Source organism: Halteromyces radiatus, assembly GCF_025201355.1.
Source record: "Halteromyces radiatus strain CBS 162.75 chromosome Unknown BX664scaffold_4, whole genome shotgun sequence".
NCBI lineage: Eukaryota > Fungi > Mucoromycota > Mucoromycetes > Mucorales > Cunninghamellaceae > Halteromyces > Halteromyces radiatus.
Genome location: NW_026251690.1, coordinates 1,418,267 through 1,439,730, shown reverse-complemented (window position 1 = coordinate 1,439,730; position 21,464 = coordinate 1,418,267). Strand labels below are relative to the sequence as shown.

At 31.9% G+C, this 21,464-nt stretch overlaps 7 protein-coding genes and 1 non-coding gene across 8 annotated transcripts; 2 read left to right on the top strand and 6 right to left on the bottom strand.

Moving 5' to 3' along the window:
• Nucleotides 1-1,213: 1,213 nt before the first annotated feature.
• BX664DRAFT_280022 (major facilitator superfamily domain-containing protein) lies at nt 1,214-2,859 on the bottom strand. The gene is made up of 6 exons (XM_051541465.1): nt 2,759-2,859; nt 2,599-2,672; nt 2,247-2,503; nt 1,849-2,120; nt 1,522-1,757; nt 1,214-1,439 (listed from the first exon to the last, which is right to left on the bottom strand). The coding sequence occupies exons 1-6, from the start codon at nt 2,809-2,811 to the stop codon at nt 1,306-1,308; spliced, it is 1,026 nt and encodes a 341-aa protein (XP_051400062.1). The 5' UTR covers nt 2,812-2,859; the 3' UTR covers nt 1,214-1,305.
• A 943-nt stretch (nt 2,860-3,802) lies between these two features.
• BX664DRAFT_t66 lies at nt 3,803-3,875 on the bottom strand. Its single transcript has one exon. It is a non-coding gene; the product is annotated as a tRNA-Ala (tRNA).
• Nucleotides 3,876-5,371: 1,496 nt separating this feature from the next.
• Nucleotides 5,372-6,949, bottom strand: BX664DRAFT_296783 (GTP-binding protein YchF). The gene is made up of 5 exons (XM_051542222.1): nt 6,932-6,949; nt 6,652-6,833; nt 6,495-6,583; nt 5,673-6,427; nt 5,372-5,603 (listed from the first exon to the last, which is right to left on the bottom strand). Exons 2-5 carry the CDS (start codon nt 6,815-6,817, stop codon nt 5,417-5,419), a joined length of 1,197 nt encoding a protein of 398 aa, XP_051400061.1. The 5' UTR covers nt 6,818-6,833; nt 6,932-6,949; the 3' UTR covers nt 5,372-5,416.
• A 3,195-nt stretch (nt 6,950-10,144) lies between these two features.
• On the top strand, nt 10,145-13,613 carry BX664DRAFT_261976 (armadillo-type protein; the record flags this gene model as incomplete). The annotated part of the gene is made up of 7 exons (XM_051540700.1): nt 10,145-10,598; nt 10,665-10,855; nt 10,935-11,322; nt 11,571-12,002; nt 12,071-12,259; nt 12,335-12,723; nt 12,783-13,613. 7 exons carry the CDS (start codon nt 10,145-10,147, stop codon nt 13,611-13,613), a joined length of 2,874 nt encoding a protein of 957 aa, XP_051400060.1.
• A 627-nt stretch (nt 13,614-14,240) lies between these two features.
• BX664DRAFT_332446 (uncharacterized protein) lies at nt 14,241-15,263 on the bottom strand. Its single transcript, XM_051545331.1, has 2 exons — nt 14,562-15,263; nt 14,241-14,505 (listed from the first exon to the last, which is right to left on the bottom strand). Exons 1-2 carry the CDS (start codon nt 15,174-15,176, stop codon nt 14,386-14,388), a joined length of 735 nt encoding a protein of 244 aa, XP_051400059.1. The 5' UTR covers nt 15,177-15,263; the 3' UTR covers nt 14,241-14,385.
• Nucleotides 15,264-15,537: 274 nt separating this feature from the next.
• BX664DRAFT_358789 (uncharacterized protein) lies at nt 15,538-16,905 on the bottom strand. The gene is made up of 5 exons (XM_051548057.1): nt 16,561-16,905; nt 16,245-16,295; nt 16,041-16,169; nt 15,803-15,944; nt 15,538-15,743 (listed from the first exon to the last, which is right to left on the bottom strand). Exons 1-5 carry the CDS (start codon nt 16,806-16,808, stop codon nt 15,642-15,644), a joined length of 672 nt encoding a protein of 223 aa, XP_051400058.1. The 5' UTR covers nt 16,809-16,905; the 3' UTR covers nt 15,538-15,641.
• Nucleotides 16,906-17,222: 317 nt separating this feature from the next.
• Nucleotides 17,223-19,724, bottom strand: BX664DRAFT_129589 (uncharacterized protein). The gene is made up of 7 exons (XM_051539800.1): nt 19,518-19,724; nt 19,033-19,439; nt 17,929-18,954; nt 17,845-17,866; nt 17,677-17,782; nt 17,395-17,610; nt 17,223-17,316 (listed from the first exon to the last, which is right to left on the bottom strand). The coding sequence occupies exons 1-6, from the start codon at nt 19,612-19,614 to the stop codon at nt 17,589-17,591; spliced, it is 1,680 nt and encodes a 559-aa protein (XP_051400057.1). The 5' UTR covers nt 19,615-19,724; the 3' UTR covers nt 17,223-17,316; nt 17,395-17,588.
• A 533-nt stretch (nt 19,725-20,257) lies between these two features.
• BX664DRAFT_296778 (uncharacterized protein) lies at nt 20,258-20,902 on the top strand (the record flags this gene model as incomplete). The annotated part of the gene is made up of 2 exons (XM_051542221.1): nt 20,258-20,348; nt 20,507-20,902. 2 exons carry the CDS (start codon nt 20,258-20,260, stop codon nt 20,821-20,823), a joined length of 408 nt encoding a protein of 135 aa, XP_051400056.1. The 3' UTR covers nt 20,824-20,902.
• Between the last annotated feature and the right edge of the window lie 562 nt (nt 20,903-21,464).

Genomic DNA, 21,464 nt, shown 5'->3' with positions numbered 1-21,464 from the left:
AGGTGAGACTATTTTGCTGTAAAAGGGAATCACTGGTGAATAAAAAGAAATGAGTGTATAATAATAATAATAATAATAACAAGTACAAGACTTGGATTAATAAAATAAAGGAATGTCAAAAAAAAAGAGTGTAAAACCGAAAAAAGTAGTAACAGCGAAAAAGAAAAAGAAAAATAAAAAATAAAAAATAAAAAATAAAAAAATAAAAAAACGAAAAAACCAAATGGTGACACGACTATTTGGAGTATTATGAAAAAAAAAAAAAAAAAAAAGAAAGGTACAACCTTTGACGATGTTTGAAATAATAAAAAAAGTTACACAAGGTACTTGTAATTGTGAATCGGAGATCAGTTTTCCATTCGTATGGGCAAAATGTAGATCATTTTGAATATTTAATGATTTATCAAATTAGTACATTTAACTTAGTGATTATACATAATAATAGTATCATTCCTATTAATAATATAATGTAATCATCATCATCAAAAACAAAAAAAAAAGGAATTTAAAAAAAAAACGGATAAAAACAATTCCTTTTTGTTTGAGGATTATTGACACGTGCTTTTTCTTTCTTGCTTAAAACTATATTTTTATTGACTTTCCGCTAATGTTATGCTAACAAAAAATAATATTCAATTGTATCTCGTGACCTTTTTTACTATTTCAAGATTGAATGATTTCAAAAATCATATAAATATATATATATATAAAAAAACTATGAATTTCTTTTTCATTTTATTGAATGTTTTCCATTGTATATGTATGTACGCGCGCATTTTGGATCCTCTTGCCCCGTTCCCTCTCCTTTATACCCCGCATTCCGAAAAAAAAAAGGGTAAATATACCTTTCATCTTCTTTGAGGTGACCCATGTGACACCATCATGAAGTTCCCTTTCTTTTTTTTTTCTTGGTTTTTGTCTATCAAATAGATAAATAAATAAAAAAGGATGATCCAATTGATTGAATCATTACAGTATCGAAAATAAAAAGGAAAAAAAAAAAGAGAAAAAAAAGAAAAACTGCACAGCCAACTTTGTTTAGCCTCCGTCGAAATACATGTCATTACCGACTTGCCAAAAGAGGTAGACATCAAACCCTATATTGACCATTATTTCCGTGTTGTTGATATTTGTTGTTCATTTCCTGGAAAAAAGGAAAAAAAAAAAAAAAAAGAAAAGAAAAGAAACGGAGAAATGTTCAATTTCATGCAAGTAAAGAAAAAAAAAAAAGATCGATAAACGTTCTTTATTATTATCAAACTAAACTAAATGGGTATAATACAGGATAATCTAAAAATAAAATGTCTAATAGCCTGAGTATTGTCTAATTTGTGGTCCCTTGATTTTTAGAATCAGTATCATAAATGCCCAAGCAAGATTCAATATCCCGAAGAAAAATGTCACCCATCCAGGTCCAATGGCTTCTGTCATTGGATTGGCTAACAAAAAAAAAAAAAAAAAGAAATCAATGGATCATACTACATATTCTTTTCTTTCTATATATATATATATATATTGTACCTATTAAACTAAGAATACACGACCAAATCATTCGTATCAAATTAGCTGCAGCCATAACACTTGCACCTCGACCAGGAACAGCATCCACAAGAAATGCCATCGTAGGATTGAAGATTTGAACCATAGCAAAACATTGGATACAAAACATGATAATAGAGACCCATACTGACCATCCAAGTGCAACTGACCATCCCCATAAACTAAGTGATAATGGATTCAATATAAATGCTGCTGGCCTAAAAAAACAACAAAAAAAAAATCATCATCATTATCATCCTATTTATTTTGCTTTTTTCTTTTTTTTTTCAAAACAAAAAAAAATCATACCAAAGGTTCATCGCAAGTCGATCTTCAGGTATAGCATATCCACGTTTTGTAATGGCACAATGTAAATAGTAATGAGATAGATGACCAGAGAATAAAGAACCAAAGACTTCACCTAATCCAGGAGATAAAAAAGTCAAGCCAATGATACCCGAACTCAAGTTGTACATACTGGTATATAAAGGAGGTAACATATTTTCGATTGCAAACATGGCACCAAATGAGAATCCTGTTGCCATTGCACAAATGAATACAAAAGGATGTCGTAAAAGAGCCTATCATTAAAATCAAATATTGTCAGTTAAATTTTCTAATACAGGATGGATGAATATGCTACAGTTTTTTTTTTTTTTTTTTTTTTTTTTTTTTTTTTTTTTTTTTTTTTTTTTTTTTGGTCTTACTAAGGCAGCCAAAGGATTCATTTTTCTTGTTATCACTACTGTTTGATTGGAGGAAGAACGGATGGTCGTTCCTTCATCACCATTCATCATATCTTCTTTCTCCGTATTCCATTTAGTTTCTTGTCGATAAGTTTCTTCCATCACAAACACAATCAATAGTAATGATACACATCCAATGGCAAATAACATCCAAAATACAGATCGCCATCCCCAACGTTCAACTAGAAATCCACCAACTAATGGGCCAAACATAGGTCCTGTTATACATAACAAAAAAAAAAAAGAGAAAATGAATATCCCTTGCGAATTTTCATATCCGTCCTCTTTGCATTTCTTTTTTTTTTTTTTTTGCCTGTAAAAGAACCAGTATTATAAATCGCCAAGGGTCTTCCACGTTCTTCGACTGGATAAATATCAGCTACTGAACTAAAAGAAAATCAAATGAGTTAGTGCATTCAAACAAAAGGAAAAAATGATCAATGATTTAAAGAATAAAGATTTTTTTTTTTTACCCAGCACCAATGGCCCAAGCAGATGATATACCAACAGCTTGAAGGATACGCATACCAAGTAATACATTGATATCTTGAGCAAACACTGCAGCCAAAGACCCCACCGTATAGATAATAAATGAAAAAAAATAGACGGATCTTCGAATATACAAATGATCGCTTATACTGCTATAGAAGATAGGCTAATAATAATGAATATGCATGTGAACAAAACTATTCTCCCTTACATCATATTTTTTTTTTTTTTATTTTTCGATTCCTTACAGCGATTCCCATGAAGAGCATATACAAAGAATTACTAAGAGTGACCATAATGGAGGGACTGTCAAGTTCAACAGTGACAGCTTCAAGTGCTGGTAACTATGCATCATAAAAATAAAATAAACATGGTATTATATGAATCTCAGTATCAATATATTCGTGATCTTTTTTTGTCTGTCGTTCCTTCGTCCTTTTTTTCGTATATAAAAGCTTACATAGATTGTGGAACAGAATCCAGGGATAATGGCAAATATACTGACAAGTGCAAGAATCAATCGTTTCCGCCATACTGGAAGTAATCTAGGATCTTTTCTAACCAATGGTCTAAGATTCAGCAATGACTGTACCCAATGATTCATTGATCAATAACAAGTATAAAAAGCTGAATCTGTTAAAAAAAAAAAAAAAAAAAAAAGAAAGAAAGAAAGAAAAAGGAGGAAATGAAAAAAAAAGGCGATTGGTCGCGGTGACTCAAGTTAATCTTTTGATGTCAACGGTACCTGAATTTCTCTCAAGTCAAAAAAAAAAAAAAAAAAAAAAAAAAAGAAATCATTACCATCATAAAAATCACTTATCATCATCAATTGCAATTTATCATCATCGTGTTCGTCTCTCTCATAACCATCATCAAAAAAAAAAAAAATCACCAATATAGGGTGTTTTTTCCACTTCAACAAATTCAGTATGAACAATCGACATCCGTCCATCCTTTTTCTTTTTCAAATGGCACTCCATCGTTTGACCTTCCGAATCATCATTACAAGAAGCAAAAAGAAGTTGTTCTGGAGAACCTGGGCATTGATCCCAGTGCCTCTCGCATGCTAAGCGAGCGCTCTACCATTTGAGCTAGATCCCCATTTACGATGCAAAAATCGATATTTTTTGGTCCTTTTGTCTCTCTATTTCACGTGACCTCACGTGTTGTAACGAGTTATTCTTTCTTTCTTTTTTTTATTCTGTAAGTGTATTAACTATAGATGTATCGATTGTAATAAAAAGAAAAAAGTTTATCAAGTTTCAATGAGTTTGATCCAGTTTGTTTTGGTGTAAAATAAAAAAAAAAAAAAAAAGAGGATAGTTTGACAGCTGGGTATGAAACAGCTTTTTTTTTTCCTCGCTTGCAAAATAAAAAAATTTCACATCCTGTCTTTCCTTCCTTTCTCTTGCCTACTTTTTATTTTCTTAATGATTGGATAAATGTAAATTAAAAAAAAAAATAGAATAAAGAATGAATGATGGCTGTAGTAATAGAAAATAAAAGACTTTTTCTCATTCTTAATTCTCCTACATGTAGAATATCAAAAGCAAACGCAACAAAGGCAATTCTACTGATTACAATTGTATACATTTCCCAACCGTGGTATATGGATCAATCCTCTTTATTTAAAACGTAATGAATAATAATAATAATAATAATAAAAAGAGTATGTTAATATAGAAAGTTGAAATTAACCATAGTGTTTATCAATCTATTACATGTATCTAGATGATAATGTCAGAAACGGGAAACTAGGATATGACGACAACATATGGAACCAGATGAATGCGATCATGGAATAGTCAACTGTAGAATATATACAAATATTAGTTACAGTAGTATTTTGTTGTTGTTATTGTTACTCTACTATTGTTCTTGAAAATAAAATCTTCCACTTTCTACTGGATAGTTCTTTTTTTTTTTTTTGGATATCAACGAATTGTATTGTATTTATTCTGTTTACTCAATATCAAAGATTATTAGTTACGATGGAACATTATTTAGTAGATTTATGAGCAGATTTATGTAGAAAATAGGGTTTGGTTCCTTCTCAAGGAGTAATTGAATATGAATGATAATGCGATGATAATACTGCAAAGACTATTTGATGAGAATAATATGACAGTATACTATTATTATTCATTCATTCATCTTTTTTTTTTTTTTTTTTTTTTTGTAAACAGTTAGATACAATATTGACTGTGCAATGCTCATCTTTATTCGGCATAAGAGAAGAGTTGCATTCCAAAAAAGGCAAAATCTCCACTCTACTGTTTATGTCGATCCAATAAGTGCCGTTTTCGAAATCAAGGATCCGAATCATCAAGTGGTGAAAAAAAAAAAAGAATAGTAAAGAAAATCTATTGAACGGAAGAGGAACCGAAAAGATAATCCTTCCTTTCATTACGTACACTAACATCATTCCGTTAGTCTTTTTTTTTTTTTGAATCTATTTTTTTTTATTAAAAAATGTACAACCCTATACTAAAACAAATGCTTCTATCACATAAAAACAAAAAAAAAAAAGCAATAAAAAAAAGTGGAAGGGCAGGGAAGAGAGGGAAAAAAAAAGAGAGGGTAGATGTTGTGGTAACAAAAAAAAAAAAGTAGGAAAAAGAAGGATGATAAAAAAAAAGGATCTATTTCTTCTTGGCAGGAGCAGTAACGTTAAACTTGACATAAACGATATCACCGTCTTCTACAATATAATCCTTGCCCTTCAATTGGTATTTTCCATTTGCCTTGACAGCAGCATCACTTCCTAATTCACGTAAATCATCATATTTCATAATTTCCATCCCAATGAAACCACGTTGCATATCAGTACTATTAAAAGTAAAAATAAAATAAAAATTATTAGTGAATCACTAGAATAAAAAAAATAATTATACTTACTGGATGACACCAGCAGCTTGAGGAGCTTTTGTAAACTTGCGAATGGTCCAAGCACGAACTTCATCAGGACCACCAGTAAAGTAGTAAATCAATTGTAAAGCGGCATAACCAGCGGTGATGATCTTGGGTAAAACAGAGACACATTTTGTTTCCTTGATGGTTTCTTCTTTTTCTTCAGGAGTCATCAAAGACAAACGATATTCAAAGGCACCGGAGAAGGGAATCATGGGGTCACCATTAGAGTTTTTATCGATCCAATCCTTGACTTTTATTAACCATTTGTTCTTTTTGCGAAGATAATCCTTTTCACTGATGTTGGCGAGATAAACGACAGGTTTGGCAGTGATCAAATGATAACCATTGATAAATTCAACTTCCTTGTTTGTCCAAGTACCATGACGCACATCTTTACCAGACTTGATATGTTCGTATACTTTTTCCATCACAGCGAATTCTTCTTTCTTGGCCTTATCTTGAGCATTACCACCATGACCTACACGTTTAACAGCAGCACCAAGTTCAGTTACTTGACGAGACAAGAATTCTTCATCCTTAAGACGTAATTCTTCACGAATGATTTCCATATCACGAAGAGGATCAAGTTCTCCTTCTACGTGAATCACATCAGGTTCATCGAAAGCACGAACAACATGATAAATGGCATCCACTGCTTTGATATGAGACAAGAAAGCATTGCCGAGACCAGCACCGGAAGAAGCACCCTTGACAAGACCAGCAATATCAATGACTGTCAACTATAATAAATAAATAAATAAAAAGTTAACCAAATATATATATATATATATTGAGAGAGAAACATACGAAAGCAGGAATTTCTTTGGCAGGTTTATAATGTTGACACAACCAATCGAAACGATCATCGGGAACAGCGACACGAGATTCTTCGGGATCTATAAAGTAAATGAATATATTAGTTAAAAGTATTTATTATAAAATGATATAAATATTATTATTTTACCAATGGTACAGAAAGGATAGTTTTCAGCAGCAGCACTTGCTTTAGTGAGAGCATTGAAAAAAGTAGATTTACCAACATTGGGAAGACCGACAACACCAATCTTCAAATTGTTGGATGGACGACCGAGTAAAACCTTTTCTTCAATGGCAAGTTTCTTAGGAGGCATGGTAAAAGAAGATTTCCTATTACACGCAACAACAAAAAAAAAAAAAAAAAAAGAAAAAAAAGAAAAGATGAGGATGAAATTTAATTATTATTATTATCTATAAATAATAATTACTTTTTAAGATGGTTAAGGGTGAAAGACAAAAAAAAAAAAAGAAAAAAAAAAATAAAAATTTTTTTGAGTTAGCTTTATTCTCTGCGTGACTTTTTTCAATTGGCGGTCGTCTCAAAAAAAAAAAAAAAAAAGACATCCCCTTCAAAGTTCTTTATTGGATCAGAACCCTGATCTACGTACTATTATTTTTTTTTTTATTTTTATTTTTTTGTTTATGATTTGATTGACCAAGATTACAGAGATATATTAATATATTTATTATATAAAAATAAAAGAAGATATATATTGAAAATAATATCATTCATAAATCAAGAGAGACATTGTTGAAAGCCCGCATTATTTTTTTTTCTTTTTTTTTTTTTTTATTATGCGAAATAGGAATGGGTACACTTTATTCAATAAAAAATGACGGAATTCAAAGAATAAGATGGCGCAAAAATAGGAAATAAAATATCGTAAGGATAGAAAATAAATGACAGAAGAAAAAAAATATAATTGTCGCATAAATCAAATAGAGAATATAAGAAAATAGATATCATGAAAAAAAGAGTAATCAAAAAAAAAAAGGAAATCCACCAATTGAGTTCACCAAGTTAACATATATAAAAAAAAAATAAAAAATAAAAAATGAGTGATATTTATCCAGATAAAAATATTTCACTAGCTTACCATTTAAGTGTAATGAGATCACCGTACCGCTACGGTGAAAGTAGGTAACCTGGCGATAACCAGCCCGGAAATTGTTGAAAAAAAAAAAAAGAAAAGGCAGACCGTAACCACGCAGATGCGCATTAGCGACCACGGTCAAGCCCAAAAACAAAATAGAAGCAGGTCAATTGAGATACAGATAAAGGTGGTTGAACGATAAAAGAATACTTGTAAAGAAGAAGATAGATCAAAAAAAAAGAAGGCAGACAAAAAAGCAGGCAGGCAGGCCAAAAAGGAAGCAGGTAAGATGAATATAATGTAAAGAAATAAAAAAAAAAAGTTAAATCAAAGAGATCCTTTTATAAGAAAATGAATCACCGTGCAATTATGAGCTAATTTTAGTTGATAAAATGATGAGACAAGATGTAAGCGAGTTTTATCATCTTTTTTTAAATATTAGCAACATTTCTATCTTTATATTGTATCTAATTCATCATCATTTTTTTTTTTAGTATTAACAACATTTCTTTCTTTATATTGTATCTAATTTATCATTTGTCTTTTTTAGTATCTACTTCATCATTTTTTTCTTTTTTTTTTTAGTGTTAGCAACATTTCTCTCTTTATAATAAAGTTAATTACATAGATGTTCTACATTAAATTCTATTATTACAATATTTATGTACTAAGTGATACATGGTACTGACTTGTTTTTGCCGTGTTTTAGTTTAATGACTAGATTTCTTTTTTTTTTTTTTTAGTTGTTCTATTTTAAATGATAGTATGATTGTGCACAGGATACTTATTGCCATTTTTTAATTTCCCTTGATGTGATGAATCATCATTATTATATTGATTTATCATGTTGGCTGATAAAAGAGTGTTTTGACATTTTTCAAAGAAAAAAAGAAAAGAAAAAGAAAATGTTGTTCTATCAGAATGTAACTAGAATGAAGTATTTTGTATTTTATCAGAAATTTGTACAGTGATTGACGACAATGTTTCATCATCCATCATACAATCATACAATCATCCAACATATAATCATCCATTATCACATATCATCCATCAGACAGTCATCCATCATCCATCCTGTAATCATCCAATATACAATCATCCGTTATCACATATCATCAATCATGAATCATCGATCATGAATCATCAATCAATTGATACCTAAAAAAGAATGGACAACACCCAAAGCTGCTAAAAATATGAAAAGCCTATATTACTTTTATTTTGTGTCTTTTATTTTTAATAAACAAGTTATCATCAATATGTTATGTGTTTTTAATGTACTCTACCGCCATCTCTGGAGCGATATCTGAAAAAGTGGTAATGCGCCATTCATTTTGGGAAAGTACGATATTTTATTTGATAACATCACGAAAAGCATTTTCTTGTGACACGACAAAAAACCTTGAAAACACTGTATAAGGAGTGTTAGTTAGTTAGTTAAAAAGAGAAGGGGAAAAGATTATAAGTTTGTCTATGTTAAAAACATAATAATAATTGATGGATTGATTATAGATTTAAAAGAAAGAAAAGAAGAGAGAGGGGGTCAGTTAAAGGGAGAAAATCCCCTTGTTTCTATTTATACAATGCACGTTTTTGAGAATGAGTGGGACACCAAAAAAAAGTTCTTCGGCCTTCTTCCGATGAGGATGAAAGAAGAAGACATGCGGAGTTGGATTCATAATTTTTTATATATATGTTTTTCTTTTCAAGGTAGGAAAAACTGTATTCATCCCCATCCTGTTGCTTGGTTTTTTTTTTCTGGCTCTTTTTACTTTTTTTTTTTTTTTCCTTCTCTTTCTTTTCTTTTCTTTTCCTTTCTATTTTTTTTTTCTTCTTTTTTCTTACTTGTCTTTTACTTTATTATTCCCCATTTTTTTTATTTCCTTTTCCCTTACTCTTTCCCTCTCTCTTTATAGATACCACTCAGTCGTTCCTTTATATATATCTTCCTTCTCTCACTTTCTTTTTCTGACAGTTTGACTGAACAAAAAAAAAAAAAAAGTAAAAGAGTAGAAGAGTCTTTTTTTTTTGTCACTTATTTACATTCTCTTCATTACTTCACCAACCATTATATATATTTTATTGGATTCAGCCTTTTTTTTTTTTTTTTTTGTTTGAACATACCTCATGACGTCCAACAATACAACGATACCCGACGTACCTACAGTGAAAACAAATCTTGTCCCAAAAAGGTAATCAACTGTCACCAATTAAAATAAAATAATAATAAAAAAAAAGAATAGATTTGAAAGGAGAAAAAGGGATGGAAGAAGAAGTTTGAAAAAGGGGATATCAACCAAATGATGATGATAACTAATAATAATACTCAACAACTTTTTTTTTTTTCTTTAAAAAAAATAATAATATTAAAATAGAAACAGATTCTCACATTTATTACCCGAAAGGTTCCAGACAAGAAAAATCACATCAATACGTGAAGCAACAACTCAAAACGATGAGTATGATTCAAAATATCACCATAACCACCAACAAGTACAAGATTTGGATGATGAAGAATTATCACCGACACGCCGACGAGCCGATACTATGCCTTCTCAATCAACATCTTTTCCATATGACAGAGTAGAAACACCATTAACAAACTCAACAACAGCATCAGCCCCAACTTTATCCTCTACGCCAACACCTATTGACAACAATACAAGACATCGCTCCGGTTCTTTTCAAACACCGTTTACTCAAGGCATCTTCAATACATGGCTAGGTGACGTGATTCAAAGCCCTACTTCTCCTACCAGCACCGATCAACTTTTAAAAGGGGATGATAGTCATATGATTACCAGTACGTTGGCTTCTTTGGGTTTGGATGATCGACTTCATAGACCTTCTCTTCATACAAGTCATTCTTATTCATCATTACAGTCTACAACAGATGAGGATTGGTATCGTCATCAATCTCATGGATTATCAACTACCACAACACCATCATCAAATTATGTATCAACAACCGAAATTCAATTCAGGGGTAATACCTCCGCGAGTTCTCCAAATACCAATCATTTATTCCGTCCTAGAGCAACAAGTATGAATATCATTGAAGATCAAGATGCTTTATATTCATCTTCATTATCAACTGCTTCTGATAGTCCAAGAATGATACGAATGTCACCTATGTATCGTCAACAACAACGTCCTTTTTTACGCCTGTCTACCAGTACTGCCGATTTAATTGAAAATATGAACCGTCAACGCAAGATTCATTCTGATGATCCTTTTCTCACAATTCCCAATGAAAAGGTATGATCAACTTTTTGTTATTATTATTATGCATTAACTTTTATATTTATATTTTTTTTTCTTATAATAATAATAATAGAGCTGCATTTTAGACGGTGATGTCAATTATGATTCTTCTTCAAATATGGTGAACAATGATACTTCACAAACGACAATCATTACATCACAAACACCAACAAGATCATTATGGTTCGGTCATTTGGATTCTTCTTTTAATTTGGATGATTTGACAGCCATGTTTACAAGGTTTGGACCTATTGACACTATTCGACGTTTACCGGATCAATATATTTTGATCAATTTTGTACATGTAGAAGATGCTATCAAGGCAAAGGAAGCGATCGTCAATCAACAAATGAATGGTTATTTGGATTCTTCAATATTACGTATTGGTTATGGAAAATTGGATGTTCCATCTCCGTCGACACTGGAATTTGGCAATGTGCAAGGACCTACAAGGGCATTATGTATGTTCTCAAAATAAAGAATAAAATAAAAATAAACAAACAAACATTGAAACGAAACAAAAAAGGATATGGAAGAACAATCTCATTCACCCCCCTTATTTATTTATTTATTTATATAGGGATAGGCAATCTTCCAGTGACAACGACGCCAACTGCCTTATTCACATTATTTTCCGTTTTTGGACCTATTGAATCCGTGCGTATCCTTAGTCACAAGAATTGTGGATTTGTTAATTTCACTGTACAAGATGATGCTGTGCGTGCCAAACAAGCTTTACAATCAAGAGAAATCATGGGTCCTGGATCTGGTCCTGTACGTATTGGATTTGCCAAAGTACCTTGTATGAAATCAAATGGAAAAACGCCTGTACAAAATGAAGATGGCTTTGAAAATGTGTTGATACCCGGATCTTCCAATACAACCAGTTTTATGACAAATTCTTCGACACCTCCTCCTACATCTACTTCCTCTACTTCAAAATTAATCTGGTGTTCTTCCTCTGGTATATCTCCAATCAATCTTACTTATGCACCAAATATGGATGCTTACACGATGTATTATATGATGAATGAAATGAATGGTGGTCATCCAAATAATATGCTTGCTGCTGTGGCTGCGGAACGACAATATATCATGAAAGAATTGGGCGAAGATGATGCGGATGGTGCATTATTTGATGGTAATGATCCAATAAAAAAAAAATAAGGAATGAATGTCATCTGACTTTTTTTTTTTTTTTTTTGATAGGTCTTCACATGGCTCTTACGTATTACCCTACCATTGCTCCTGCACCTGAACTTGGTCAGCAACGTGGCATAGATATTTCAAGATTGCGTGATATTCGCAAAAGATTGGACAATGGTAGCTCTATTCCATTACAAGAAGTAGAAGCAATTGCTATGGAATGTATGGATGATTTGGTGGAACTTTGTAGTGGTAAATAAATAAAAAGATTGAGATAGATAATGTACTCATTTTTTTTTTTTTTTTTTTTTTTTTTTTTTTTTTTAGATTATATTGGAAATACAGTAGTGCAAAGATTATTCGAACGATGTTCTGAAACAACGAAATCCATCATGTTGGATGTGGTGGCACCTCATATTGCTTCGATTGGCGTACATAAAAATGGTACATGGGCAGCCCAGCGGATTGTCGATACTTCCAAATCACCAGGTCAAATCAATGTGGTGTGTGAACATATACGACCTTATGTGCCTGCTTTATTATTGGATCAATTCGGAAACTATGTAGTACAATGTTGTCTTGCCCTTGGCCCTGAAACCAATCAATTCATTTTCGATGCTATTGTAGATAATTGTTGGGAAATCGCTCAAGGTCGATTTGGTGCGCGTGCAGTACGGGCTACTTTGGAAAGTCCTCATGTTACAAAACGTCAACAGGTAAAAAATATAATAAAACAATGATATCGTTTTAATTTAACCATCCTCTATATATATAGAAATATGTAGCGGCTACATTGATACAGCATGCTTTACTTTTGGCAACCAATGCAAATGGAGCTCTGTTACTGATTTGGTTATTGGATACTTCTGGTATCATGGGAAGATATCGTGTATTAGGTCCACGTCTGATTCCTCACTTGTCAAAATTATGTACACATAAATTGGCATCCTTGACTGTCCTCAAACTCATCAATCAACGACATGAACCCGAAGCAAGACAACAAATCCTTGATACTTTATTCTTTCATCAAAATGATCAAGTTTTGTACGACGTATTATTGGATCAAGTACATGGCGTGAGCCTGATACAAAAGATTCTTTCTAGTTCCTATGTGGATTTACGTGAACGACAACGAATGGCCGAACGTGTGAAACAAATGTTGGCAAAGAACAAATTATTACATATACAAGGCTACAAACGGTTATTGGAAGAAATCAATATGGTGATGGTGGATTCCAATCCTGGTCCAAGTTTGGCTGCTACTTTACCTGGTGTCATCATGCCTTCTGCTTCCACTGCTGTATGGATGAATCAAGAATGGGCCGCCTTGCATGCTCATTATATTTCTGCGGCAACAGCAGTTATCCAACAACAACAGCAACAACAACAGCAACAACAACAGCAACAGCAACAACAACAGCAACAACAACAACAACAGCAACAACAACAACAGCAACAACCTTTAGATGATACAACAAATATGAATGTAACATCTTGTTCATCATCATCGCCATCAAATCCAATCAATCCTTCTACTACTTCGACTTCTCAAATACTATCCGGTACTATATCCTTGGATCAAGAATCATCTATCTCAAATCCTTAGAAATTCCTGACACTTTTATTATTATTGTTGTTATATTATTCATTCCCTTTTTTTTTCCCCTCCTTCCTATATTCCTTCCTTTTGTTATATACTCTTCTCATTATATATCTATTATACTCTTATATATTTTTTTTCTTATTCTGTTAATGATGATTATTATGCCCCTCCATCTTTTTGATTACTCATGATCCCATTTGGTTATATACATAGCCATTCACGTCATCACACACATACTGGCATCTCCATTTTATTTTATTTTTTTATCTTTATTCTTAATTTTTTTTTCTTTTGTTAGAACTGTAACTATCATCACTATCGTCATCACGTACATATCTATATTCAAGCACACATATACATATTCATATACATATATATTTATACAACACTGCCAAATCAAGCCAATCATACATATGAATACCCTCCCCCCATTATTATTTAGTATCATCATCATCTTATACTCCATTCCTCCCCTCAGCATCCATTTTATTTTATTTGACGTGCATCCAAGCGTATGCGAATTTCTTTTTTTGTATCATTTTTCTTTTTTTTAGTTTTTTTTTTTCTTTTTTCTTTTTTTTAAAAAAAAAGAACATTCATCAATTAAAAAGTTTTTTGTGTTTTCCTGATTTTTTTTTATTTTAAATAAGTATATGCAGTTTATTGGTCTTGAAGACAAAAAAAACAAAAAACAAAAGTAAGTGATATATAAATATCATGTATAAAAATAAACTAAGTGGGGGATGGTATCATATCAATAAATTATATAAGAGAATTAGGCAGAATGTTTTCGTTTCTTGTTCCAATGATGAGGCTTTGATGATAAGGCGATTGATCGGTCATCTTGTTCTTGTTGATGATGATTATTTTGAATTTTGGTTTTGAGGGTTTGATTCTATAACAAAAAAAGTCGTATGAGTATTTCCTTTTTTTTTTTTTTTTTTTTTTTACCTCTTTTTCAAGTGATTGCAATTTATGTGTGTCCAATATTTTTTCTTGTCGTAAAAGCATCATCAATTGTTCCAATTGACTGACTCGATCATTTAATGTAGATTGTGGTGGTGGAGGTGGTGGTGGAGAAGAAGAATGATCATCATCTCGTACTGGCTTATCCAAAAGAAGAGAATGATGAGGATCCAATTGTTTCAAAGCTGTTTCCAAAGCCAGGACTCGTCGATCCAATAATTGACATTTTTCTTGAAGATCACGTTCACGTAATTTACGTCGTTCTCTAAATCGAGCCGAGGCACCTGCATTGCGTCGTCGTTTCTCGGCCAAGACTTGAGCGGATGACATGCCTTCTTTCATAACAGGACTGGATGGACTATGTGACGGTGGTGATAAAGAAGTTTCGTATTTATCATTATTGCCTTGGTTCCATAAATGCCATATGGTTCCATGGTCAAGAGTAGGTGAAGAAGACGTTATAGGCGAGGTTATTTCTAGAGGTTGAGTGGGTGGTGATACGGGTAATCTGGTGAACATGGAGATGGGTGGTAAAAAGATAGGAGTAGATTGTAATTTTGTTGTGGTAGAATGACTTTTTGAAAACGTAGTAGAGGACATGATTTAAAAAAAAAAAGAACTGAAGAAAGAAAGAAAAGAAAAGAAGAAAATGAGATTTTTTTTATTTTATTTTTTTGACCTTTTTCCCGTTTTTGTTAAACCATGATTCTAAACTGCGACATAGGAATGATTTTGCATCATTTGTCGTTCAAATTACGTCGCTAACAAGTGGTGACCTTTTGTGTCATCTCCTTAATTTTTCACTCCAATTTCAATTTCCCGACTAAGCATGGATTTCCTTTTTTCGAAACCTATTTCTGTGTGATAGAGTCATTTCATCATTTATAAAAAGCACATCATTGCGTGTTCAAATATTCTTTCTTCTTGTCGTCATTTTTGATCGGCAAATGGTCATCATACATAATATCAAAACAATGATAACATTTATTGTAAAAAAAATATAAATAAATAAAAATGGTTTCATGTACATAACAATATCTTCAAACATTGTTCAAAAAAGATAATCTAGTAAAATACTATCACTACTATAAAAAGACTTAATATCATAAGCATGAGTCGAGATAAGAATCCATTCGATTGATTAGCATGACTTGTTGATAATCTTGACTATAATAATAATAATAGTGATAAATATACAAGGTATTATCATTAAAACTTTGACTTACGTTAGATAGAAATATGGAATGACCTTCTATAGGTCGATGATTGGTTCTAAATGGATAGAAGAAAGAGCTACCAGCAATATTGGGATTGTGTAAAGGTTCTGGCCTTTGTCCTGAAGGTCTTGTTGGTATAGATGCATCGCACCTAAAAAAAAAAAACAAATAAATAAATAAACATATCAATCAATACCTATATTGAATTTTGAACGACGTCATTCCATTTCCTTTTTCATTAATTTACCTTGGATCTACTTCTTCTCGACCTCGGCCATATACCGGGATGATTTTGTTTTGAGGACAACCAGCTTTACACATGGGACATGTTGGATTCATTGTTTGCATTTCCAGCCACCTTGATAAGCATACCCAACTATATATATATATAGAAAAAAAAAGGATTTTTTAGTGACATGTGTACAACCTTTTTTTCCTTTTTTTGCATTACCAGAACAGATGACCACAAACTGTCAATACAGGGTATATAGCCGTGTCAAAACTATGAATATTATATATAACATATATCAAAAAAAAAAGGAGAGATCAGTTTGAATGATGATGGATTAACCTCTGTCGATTAGATCCCCGCAATAACATAAAAGTACACATAATATACACATATACATACGCACAAGTATATATATATATATATATACACGTGCAATTATATACGCTTACACATATACACATACACAGCACACAATATACATATACACATACAACATATATTCCTTTCATCATCACTCTAATTCCTATCATCTTACCATATATTACAATCGTAAAATCCACTGTTGGTATAATCACGGTCAAAAGTAGTAGAAGAAGGCTGATGGTGTTTGTTGTTGGATAAAGATGAACAAGGTGGTTTATGCTGAGTGGTATTACATTGTCGCTGTCGTAATATAGATCCATTCAATGTCTTCAATGTTGTAGTTGTTGTTGTTCTAGTTTGTGAAGATGGGGAATGAAGTAGAGGAGGATCGGTAGACAATTGGTCGGGCGTGGAAGTCATTGTATATGTATGTATTCCTAATAATGAAATATGTGATCCATTCAATAATAATAATAATAATAATAATCAATCCGATTTATTTATTAAATATTTCAATAAGGGAAAAAGAGAAAGAGAAAAAGAAAAAATAAAACTAATTTCTCCTTACACTTTATATATGTCCACGGGGTTTCAAAAGGATGGATGGGAATACAAAAATAAAAAAAAAAGTCTTTATGCAATTCAAAGAAACTAAATCCCCTTTTTCTCTGTGAAAAAAAAAATTTATAACTCCCAATATGAATCACCTCCTTTCTTTATTATTATTTAACATCATCCCTATTGTCATGTTTTGATTTCATCATTTTTTTTTTATTGAAATATCATTAAAGAATAAAAATAAATAAAACAAAATAATAATAAATAAAAAGAAATATTCGTTGTTAAACACTACAACAACAAGGGTATCATATAATCAAATTCATTGCACTTTGTAGTAACCATAAAATAGATTCATGTCGCCATTCATCTATATATATAGCAAAAAATAATTTGATGAGTTTTTTTTTCCTATTTCTCTCTTTTTCCTTTTTTCTTTCTTTCTTACCAATCTTGTCTAATGTGGATTTTGGTCCAATCACTAATACTGGTAATTGAGTTGCCACTGTAGGATGTGCTTCCAAATATTCACGTCGAGCCACATTAGCTGCCTTGTTGATGGCTTGATCATCCGGATCCGTCTTGTAAAGATCACATTTATTACATTTACTGCATGCCATACCAGGAATTTCACGAAAATGATCACAAAAATGAGAATAGGATTCTAAGAAATAATAATAAAAGTAATAATGAAAATGAGTAGACTTTATATTAAATTTGTATCACTTGCCTTTTCCAATATCTTTGCGACAGATATAACACATGGCATAACCACACTTGCATACAATTTTGTTGCATCCATCTGATTTTTGAAATGACAGATTGCATACAGGACACTAACATAAAGAAAAATATAAATATCATATTATATTATCCATTATTGTTGAGTTTACCGTGCGTTTGACAGCATCTGCCATTGCCTAATAAGAATAAAAAAAAAAAAAGAAATAAATAATAGTTCTATTTCATTTTATATTATTACCTTTTCCACATAAAGACGAAGTCCATCCCTTTCATTTTCATAACAAGAATGAATCCCACGAATAATATGCATGCATTGTAAACAGGTCAATTTGCCACAAGAAGGATGTCGACATTGAAAAGCATACCCCCGTCGTTGATGAACAATCCGGTTATAGGCAATTTGAAGATCCGTCTGCAAATCCCACTGATGTTGTGATATGATCAATGGAATACCAAGAGTAAAAAGAAGAAGAAGAGTAATCAGCTTCCCATTCACCATCCTTCCCAACATTAATATTATTAATAATAGTAGTAATACCATGACCCATCGAGCTATTGAAATAAACCTTGCTGTCTTGTCAAGTATTTGTTGCATTGGTCGAATCGATTCATCCAGTTCACAATAAGAACAAGCTGCACATTGTACTAAACCCCAACTTTGTCTTGATATATTCACTTCAAATAGTGAACTTTCATAGGCTTTCCAAACATCATTTGACAGAACTTGTTGTAATACCATTGTCGGTAGACATCCATGACAGGTTTCTTCAGAGGAAATACATGGGATTCGATCCACTCCACGTAAACCACCTTGACCAAAAAGTCCTTCCATCATAAATCGTGTAATACAATCATGACAAAACGGATGATTTCCTTGACTACAAAATACCAATGCTTCAAAAGGATAGTCGCCAAAACAACAGCCACACGTGATCGATTGATGATGCTTGTCGTATTCTTGGGTATTGATTTCCTGTGCAACAACTTGATCTTTGGCAGATTGTTGATCCAACTGCCTTTTTCGTAGTAAATCCAATTCCTGGGTGAAGGTATTATCCATGTAGTGTTGTCTTTGATGTAATGATGAACTAGTTGTTGATGATGACGATGATGATGATCCTGCTTTTGGTAAAGACCAATGTACAAAAAAGTTACGTATAGATCGCCAAAATCCACCTGATCCCATTTCCGATAACTGGTCAAAACTATTGATATAATCCCAATTGTTTTCTGCTAAAACAGCACAAATAGACGATTTCCATATCTTTATTAAAAGAAAAAAAAAAGTTGTCAGTCAATCCAATATCTATTTTTCTTTTTTTTTTTTTTCAATGTCACTTACTTGAGGATAATCCAAAACAAGTTGTTCCAAAGCTTGAGCTTTATAAGATTCACTTTTAAACATGTCATGACGAGAAAGTTGTCCATATTCTAGTCGTTCCGGTACACAAGGATCTGCAAGTATCTGAGTTGTTGCTTGTTCAACGATACTATGTGTATGTTGACTAATGATGCGTCGTAAATAATCAATATCGGTATCAGGGAAAAGTTTTGTCGCTAGGGTATATAAAGCAGCATTCCATCGTTGATGTTGTTCTGTTGCTAAGGAATTGTTGTTATTGTTATCGTTAATGTCAACTTGATAAGCAAGTTGAGGATAATATCCACCCATTTCAAAGATCTTTTCAGTGATCCTTTCTATATGATTCGTTTCATAATAGGAGACACAATGACGAAAGTATTCTGGATCTATATAAACATTATTAATGAGTTTGATTTATTAGAAATAGATCTGAATAGATATAAAATAAAAAGATGAAAACCTACCTCCAAGTGGGAATAACGTGACTAGTTGATCGATAAGACTTTTTTCACTACGTTTCGATGCTGATAATCCATAGTTTGTATGGTATTGTCTTGGCATGACAAGAGAGAAACAAAAAAAAAAGTGGAATTCAATGAAAAGATTGAAAAGAAAAAGAAATAGAGAGAAAGGTGTGCGAAAAATTTACCTTGAGCCCATATGAAAAAAAAAAAAAAAAAAAAAGACGCTGAATTAATTAAAAAAGCGACATCATGCAATATAGTATTTCACTGATATGATGGATGGTTGATGATAAACCAGTGATAGACGATAATATAATAATAGGGGGTGATGAGGAATAAACTAGTGATGGACGATGATAGTCAGTATATAATGATGATGATGATGATGATGATGATCAATGTTTAATCATTAGTTTATAGATGCATATGGAACAAGGTAAACAAAACGACAACAATTATTATGGTAACCAAATGATAATGCTGATTAGAATCATGATCTCTAAAAAAGGAAAGAGAACTAAAACGAAGATGTTTCGTCTTGATGTTCTGAAAGAGAAAATTTTTGAACCTGTAAGATTGAAGATGAGGAGCGAATGGTCCATTGATTACCAAATCATCGGAGTTCCCTGTCCCCTGTGTAGAATGATAGAAAAACCCTGTTTTTTGGTTTTTTCTTTTCTTCTCTTTTCTTTCTTTCTTTCTTTCGTTCTTTCTTTACCCCTCTTCCTTCTTATTAATATATGTCTCCACATATTGATTCTCATATTCTATCTAATTCTACATGGAAAGACGATGATATTTTCACTTGGGAACAAGTGTGTTATTATGTTAGTAGGTATCATCTAAAAAAAAAAAAATAGAAATTGCCAATATATATGATATTTTGGCTTATCCTGGCTATATTATTGTAGGCACCAATCAGATCAAAAAAATACATCGACATTCAAGTGTACAAACAGTTTACAATAAATGGATGAAAGATATTTTAGCAAAATATGGAACGATAGAAAACTATTTACTAACGACTAAACTCAAATTTCCACCATCATCCTCTGAATCATCTGAATCACCATCTGTCATCATTTTACCCAATGATTTTCCTTATTCTGTAGAAAAGGGAATTGATCATATTTTAGTATGGTCTCAGGTACCATTGAAACCTGATTACGTGGAACATGTCTTACAAAACAATTATGATCAAACTAAATGGGAATGGGTGTACTTTGTCAATCCGCCTGAAATTCAATCTGTCAAGAAATTACCACATGTCCACGTCTTTTTACGTCGTCGTCCTTTTGTGCATTGATATATACCATACTTTTAATAGAATTTCATCCTTTTTAGATCCCCCTCCTTTGTCTTCTTTTATTTTATTTTATTTTTTATATGTATAATTAGAATAGATGAATGATTAGTTTAGATAGAACTCCCCTTTTTTTTTTAATTGAAATAAATGAAATCAAAGAATGATGTATACATAATGATTATTGGGAAAATGAGGAAAGATCTGGGAATAAAAGGAAAGTAGGTCCTGATGATGAAGAAGTGGTTGGGTATGGTGATAATGAATGATGAGGAAGAAACAAAGTAAAATCATATTGATTATTATTATCATCATCATCGTCATATGTCTGATCGAAGGTCGATTTGGCATTTGATCGAAAGGATGATCTATTGGTAATCATGATCGATTTACCTGCTTGTGTTGTTACCATACTTGTCGATGGTGCGGAACCAATAGTCCTGATGGTACTACCGTCGCTATTATTCTTATTACTATTTCTAAATGGCGTGCCTGATTGATGATTACGAAAAATTTCAAGCAATGTCAAATCGAATGAGTGTCTCTTTTTAGGTGAGGGACGATTCATGGTTATTCTTCTTTTTTTTTTTTAATATATATGTATGTATATAAATATAATCATACATACATATATTTTATATAGA

Bases quoted from the DNA above. Each gene is read 5' to 3' on its own strand.
- BX664DRAFT_296783 (XM_051542222.1), bottom strand. From the start codon at position 6,817: ATGCCTCCTAAGAAACTTGCCATTGAAGAAAAGGTTTTACTCGGTCGT. The intron at 6,428-6,494 runs GTATGTTTCTCT...TATTTATTATAG, and splicing joins CCAAAGAAATTCCTGCTTTC to TTGACAGTCATTGATATTGC. The intron at 5,604-5,672 runs GTAAGTATAATT...TACTTTTAATAG, and splicing joins CAAGCTGCTGGTGTCATCCA to TACTGATATGCAACGTGGTT.
- BX664DRAFT_280022 (XM_051541465.1), bottom strand. From the start codon at position 2,811: ATGCGTATCCTTCAAGCTGTTGGTATATCATCTGCTTGGGCCATTGGT. The intron at 2,504-2,598 runs GCAAAAAAAAAA...TATGTATAACAG, and splicing joins TAATACTGGTTCTTTTACAG to GACCTATGTTTGGCCCATTA. The intron at 2,121-2,246 runs GTAAGACCAAAA...TTTTAATGATAG, and splicing joins TGAATCCTTTGGCTGCCTTA to GCTCTTTTACGACATCCTTT.
- BX664DRAFT_129589 (XM_051539800.1), bottom strand. From the start codon at position 19,614: ATGCCAAGACAATACCATACAAACTATGGATTATCAGCATCGAAACGT. The intron at 18,955-19,032 runs GTAAGTGACATT...CTTTTAATAAAG, and splicing joins TTGTTTTGGATTATCCTCAA to ATATGGAAATCGTCTATTTG. The intron at 17,867-17,928 runs GTAATAATATAA...TATTCTTATTAG, and splicing joins TTCGTCTTTATGTGGAAAAG to GCAATGGCAGATGCTGTCAA.
- BX664DRAFT_358789 (XM_051548057.1), bottom strand. From the start codon at position 16,808: ATGACTTCCACGCCCGACCAATTGTCTACCGATCCTCCTCTACTTCAT. The intron at 15,945-16,040 runs GTAAATTAATGA...TTTTTTTTTTAG, and splicing joins CGAGAAGAAGTAGATCCAAG to GTGCGATGCATCTATACCAA. The intron at 15,744-15,802 runs GTAAGTCAAAGT...TTATTATTATAG, and splicing joins ATTCCATATTTCTATCTAAC to TCAAGATTATCAACAAGTCA.
- BX664DRAFT_332446 (XM_051545331.1), bottom strand. From the start codon at position 15,176: ATGTCCTCTACTACGTTTTCAAAAAGTCATTCTACCACAACAAAATTA. The intron at 14,506-14,561 runs GTAAAAAAAAAA...TTTTTGTTATAG, and splicing joins TGCAATCACTTGAAAAAGAG to AATCAAACCCTCAAAACCAA.